We start from the raw sequence: 5,664 nt of genomic DNA, 5'->3' as shown, positions 1-5,664 counted from the left end.
CCAATAATAACCAGCGAATTCATGTGAATCAAGTAAGCACTTTTAGGATGTAAAATCAGGTATGCGTTCAGAAAAAAATATATGCAAAACATCAACTAACAGCGTTCACAAAAATTAAACGCATTTTTGTTCTCTATAACGTAGTTGTCAAACACACCTTATGTGGTCTGCCCTAAATATTACGAATCAGTAGGCGAAATTTAAAAAATTAGGATAATAGCAAAAAATTATAAAATAAAGATTATCTTATAACATTTTTATGAAAACAAAATTCAACAGTATAATTATTTTTTAAGTTTGTAACTAATGTGATAATAAATAAATAACTATATAGACAAATATGAAAATTACAAACAAATAACTAAATAGATAAAAGAATTTAATTTTACTAGTATTAATTAACGTACTAACATTCTACCTCATAGTAGATACTATGAGAATAATAAATAATAATGATGATGTGAATTTACTTTACATAAATAAGCCAATAAGATTACTAATTTGAAAGAATCTATTGAAATTCAAGTCTAAAATTGTAATATATAAAAATAAAAATGGTTGAAAAAATTCAGACCATGTGAGTTGAATACATAAATCAATGTTAATATTTATTTTGTGTTTTTTAAAATTAGCTGTGTTTAATATATTATCATTGTTTACGAAAATAATTATAATTCCAATAGTTCGTATGTTTTACATTAAGAACTGTAAAATTTTTTTACTTTATATTAGATATGGATAAAAGTTGGATTTTAGAGCCACGAGGTAGTACAGAATATAATCAAGGATTGAACAATTTTTTAGACTTCGCATTTGCTAATGCATCGTCCGATGGAATAATAAAATATCCATGTCGAAAGTGTGGCTTCCAACTTATGCAAACAAGAGAAGATGCGTACGACCACCTGTTGATGAGGCCGTTTTCCCCCGGATACACTGTCTGGATTCGTCACGGCGAGAAACCTTTTGACGAGGGCACAAGGTGTATGAGCATAAACGATAATCCACTCTCCCAAGTAAATCCAATGACGTAAATGGTCAACGAGGCATTTGATTTCTCTATTCCACACGTTGTCGATGACACCACAATGGATGAAGATGTTGACGATGATGAACAAGAATTTTTGCATTTATATGACGGGCCAAGTCACGCGGCAAGGAATTTTAATGATTTACTTGCAGACGGAGAGCAAGAACTATATCCCGGATGTTCAAAATACTCGAAGCTATCATTTCTAGTAAAGCTTTACCATATAAAGTGCATGTGTGGTGTTAGTGACAAGGCGATGTCAATGATCCTAGATTTGTTGCGAGAGGCTTTTGAGCGCACTAAACTTCCGACAACATTCTATGAGGCCAAAAAGATGATTAGGAAGCTGGGTGTTGAATACAAGAAAACAGATGCATGCCCAAACGATTGCATGTTATACCGAGGTGATGATTAAGAATTGACAAGGTGCAAACGCTGTAGGACTTGAAGATGGAAGCAAAAGACGCGGAAGGGTTCTATTCTCAAGCTAAAAACTCAAGTCAGGAGAAATGGAAAACCAATAGCAGCAAAGACTCTTCGGTACTTTCCGCTCATACCGCGACTACAACGGTTATTCATGTGCAGCAAAACATCTAAAGACATGTGGCATAAGGAGGGTCACAATAGTGTCGGTTTTTTTAGGCATCTTAGGAATGCTATTGCTTGGAAAAAATTTAATGAGAAGAATCCTTCTTTTTTATCGGACCCACGTAGTGTTCGCCTGGCCTTAGCTAGCGACGAATTTAATCCTTTTGGGAACATGAGCACAAAGTATTCTGTTTGACCGGTTATTCTTATCCCGTACAACTTTTCTCTATGGCTTTGCCAGGAAATGACATAGATATTTACTTGCAGCCCCTAGTTGATGAGTTGAAGTAATTATGGGATGGGATAGAAACATACGACGCTAACAAGAAAAGCACTTTCAAGATGTTTGCGGCATTGATGTGGACTATTAGCGATTTTCCAGGATTGAAAAACTTATCAGGGTGGAATACGCACAACAGCTTAGCATGTCCTATTTGTAATTTTGATGCTAAGGCACATCGACTGACATATAGTCAAAAATGGTGTTTTATGGATCATCGTCGTTTTCTAAGTCAGGGTCATAAATTTAGACTAGACCAGTTAAGATTTGACGGGCAAGTAGAAAACAGGGATCCTCCAAAGATGTTGTCTGGAACAGATATCCTAAGACAACAATCAAATGTTCACGTGTCATTCGGAAAGATGACAAACGTCATAGGACAAAAAAGATGCAATGGTGAAGATGCCAACATGGGTGAATCAAACTGGAAGAAGAAGAGTGTTTTCTTCGAACTCCCATACTGGGAAGAAAATATGCTACGTCATAACCTAGATGTTATGCACATAGAAAAAAATGTCTGCGATAACATAGTGTTCACTATATTAAATGATAATGAAAAGTCAAAGGACAATCTGAAAGCTCGAAAGGATTTACAATACATGGGCATAAGGCTGGAGTTGTGGCCGCGTGAGGGTGGAAAATATCCTTCTGCAGTTTTTACCATGTCAAATGTACAAAAGGATATATTTCTAAAGACTCTTCAACATGTCATCTTTCCAGATGGTTATTCAAGCAATATTATGCGTTGTGTTGACTTGCGACAGCGTAAGTTGTATAGTTTGAAAAGTCATGATTGTCACATTCTGATGGAACATTTGCTTCCAATTTTGGTCAAGAATGCACTGCCTGCCAATGTGGGTATCGTAATTGCCGATCTTTTATCATTTTTTCGAGCACTCTGTGGGAAAGCTGTTAACCCTCTACAGCTCGATGAACTCCAAAATCATGTTGTTCATATCCTGTGTCGTATGGAGATGATTTTTCTTCCATCATTCTTCACAATCATGGTACACCTTATCGTGCATCTTATAGAAGTAAAAATTGATAGCCCAATACATTATCGGTAAATGTATCCAATAGAGAGGTTAGTTCCTATGTAAACCTTAGCACAACATGCGGTTTCATTAATAAATTATACTACTCATATGACATGGTTTCCGTTGAAAGGTATCTGGGACATTTGAAGTAATATGTGCGCAACAGGGCTCAAGCAGAAGGCTCAATTGCAGAGGGATACTTATCTGAGGATATTCTAACCTTTTGTTCTAGATATCTGGATGACATTGAGACTAGGATGAATCGGCCGGTGCGAGTTGACGATCAACCTAGTGGAGTGATCCTTGATGCATATGAAACAATGTTCCCGAAAATTGGAAAGGCGGTAGGGGCTGCAACTCATTTTAAGCTAAGCCAGATGGAACAACATCAAGCACATCGTCACGTGCTAGTCAACTGCGAGGCTATTTTTGAATTTATTGAGTAAGTGATCTTATGTTAAATTTTAACTCTCAAAGATAAATCTGTTAAGCCTTTCACTATTAATGAATAATGTTGTGCTATTTCAAATAGTTCATTTAGACAAAAAACAAATATAATGCTACGAGGTCAAACAAGGTCGCAATAAAAAATAGACAGCATTGTGCACAAGAAATTTGTTCAGTGGTTCAAGCAAGAGGTTAGCATACAGTAAGTATTATGCCAAAGTCAAATGATAGCATGAAACATATTATAATACTTTAATTTTGATGCATGTAAGAATGGTTGTTATATGGTAGCAGGTTCCGATGGAGAGCACTGAGTATTCAAATGAGATTAAATGTCTTGCATGTGGACCCAGACTGCAAGCAAGACGTTATGGGGTGTACAATGTCAATGGGTATAAGTTTAGAACTATGGCAAAGGATGAAGGAATGAAAACCCGAAATAGTGGAGTATATGTCTCGTCTAATACACGAAGTTATGCAAGCATGCGTGACCAAAAAGTGGCTATTGATAGTGTTACATATTATGGCAAAATTGTAGACATAATTGAATTGAATTACAGCTGTCGGTTCTCAGTTGTGCTGTTCAAGTGTATTTGGGTAGATACGACTACTACTAGAGGAATCAAACAAGATCATTTGAGTCTTACTAGTGTTAACTTCTCTCGTTCAATACACACTGGTGATCGAGAAGACGATGAACCGTACATATTGGCATCAGAGGCTCATTTTGTATACTATGTGGACAATGAAGTAGATAAAGAATGGAGCGTAGTTGTTCATGTGAAGCCACGAGACTTGTATGACATGGGAGAAGAGAATGAAGAAGCTAAAGTTGGTTTCTCTCCACAGTCAGGGTTAAACATGTCAATGACAGAGGACATTGGAGAGCTACAGTTGACAAGGGATGATGATACAGAAGACCCCACAGACAATATTTCTGAAAATATTGATGATGTTGCAAAATGAAACATGAGATTGTACAACGTAATTTTTAAAGAAGATTTGTGTTTTTAATAAGTTATAAACTAGTTTCTGTATATAGTTGGCTGGTTACATCACGATTTACATTTTCGTATTTCAATGAACTCTTTACTGGATTAACAGCTTTAATAAATTAAAGCCTTTTTCCATTCCTTCCATTTTTTTGTTTATCTACATTTATTTCAGAATGAGGTATCTATATTGTTTGATGCTGTTGTTCTTAATGTCGATTTTATTTAAAGATAACATATCTAATAATCATTAACTAATCTTAATGTTGTTATGACTAATAAATATTAGTTATTTTAAAATGATGGAATAACAAGGCAAGTGGAAATGAATGACTTTTCATCATGCTGTGCAAGCTCGACATTTACTATAGAAATGGCTATAGCCTCGCCATTCTCTTCGTTGGAACATGCAATTGCTGTTGCTAGAGACATATGATTTCATAAAGTAAATGTTAGGTGTTGGTTAGAGGCTAATATCAGGACGCTCTTGTTTCAAGGAATACTTAAAAACGGCAAACAATTATACCATGCAGGTTCGTTTCTTAGGTATACAGTTATTGATTAATTGAATAATGTATATGTTAAGTTTATATACGAGAACCAAATATATTGGAATAATATTTGTTATGTTAACATTTAAACGTGTAGGAACTTCATAAATGGGGATCAATGTACGAAAAGAGGTTTGGGTATATTTTTGTGACATGTGCATCTGAAAAGAGTTCTTCTGAAATACTTGCTGAATTGAATGTAAAAGAATAGATTCCTAATACAAAAATCTCATTGTAAATAAGTAGTGTATTTTACAAAAAAATACTATAAACTATATCTGGTATTATGTAGACGCGCTTCAGAAACAACCATGTTGTTGAGTTGGATATTGCATCAAAGGAGGAAATAAAGTATATAGAATTGCACATTACAGATCTTCTATATAAGAGATATGCCCAGAGTACTAATAAGGGAGATGGTAACTATTGTTTATTTTTTATTTGTTCTAAAAGTTTCTAACGATATTAACATACCATGTTTTTACTAAATTAATTTCTGACGAATGTCCTTCTTGTTGTATGATGTTCATATTTTCAGTGTTATCTGAATATTCAGGCGAAGTAGTTAATGACAGTCTAAATGGGATAAAAACTGATTCAGAAGAAAATTTAAATGAAATTTCCTCTGTTGGAATTGACATCTCCATGCAGTCTGATCTCAAAAAGGTTTCGGAAGAAGACAAAGAAACTTTGGATAACCAGCAAATACAAGATCATGTACATGTTGCAAATAGGGGCT

The 5,664-nt window shown here is 34.8% G+C and overlaps 1 protein-coding gene across 1 annotated transcript; it reads left to right on the top strand.

The window, feature by feature from the left end:
• The first annotated feature begins 1,960 nt into the window (after positions 1 to 1,960).
• LOC112730329 (uncharacterized) lies at positions 1,961 to 4,348 on the top strand. The gene is made up of 3 exons (XM_025780422.1): positions 1,961 to 2,961; positions 3,102 to 3,279; positions 3,677 to 4,348. The coding sequence occupies exons 1-3, from the start codon at positions 1,961 to 1,963 to the stop codon at positions 4,346 to 4,348; spliced, it is 1,851 nt and encodes a 616-aa protein (XP_025636207.1).
• Positions 4,349 to 5,664: the final 1,316 nt, after the last annotated feature.

This window comes from Arachis hypogaea, chromosome 12 (genome assembly GCF_003086295.3).
Source record: "Arachis hypogaea cultivar Tifrunner chromosome 12, arahy.Tifrunner.gnm2.J5K5, whole genome shotgun sequence".
In the NCBI taxonomy this organism is placed as follows: domain Eukaryota; kingdom Viridiplantae; phylum Streptophyta; class Magnoliopsida; order Fabales; family Fabaceae; genus Arachis; species Arachis hypogaea.
Note: the sequence above shows the minus strand (reverse complement) of the source record. Positions and strands in the feature narration are given on the sequence as shown.

What these genes read in the sequence shown, in the direction of transcription:
- LOC112730329 (XM_025780422.1), top strand. Translation starts at nt 1,961, where the DNA reads ATGTTTGCGGCATTGATGTGGACTATTAGCGATTTTCCAGGATTGAAA. An exon ending in GATAGCCCAATACATTATCG is followed by an intron (nt 2,962 to 3,101) that starts GTAAATGTATCC and finishes TGTGCGCAACAG; the next exon opens with GGCTCAAGCAGAAGGCTCAA. An exon ending in TCCCGAAAATTGGAAAGGCG is followed by an intron (nt 3,280 to 3,676) that starts GTAGGGGCTGCA and finishes ATATGGTAGCAG; the next exon opens with GTTCCGATGGAGAGCACTGA.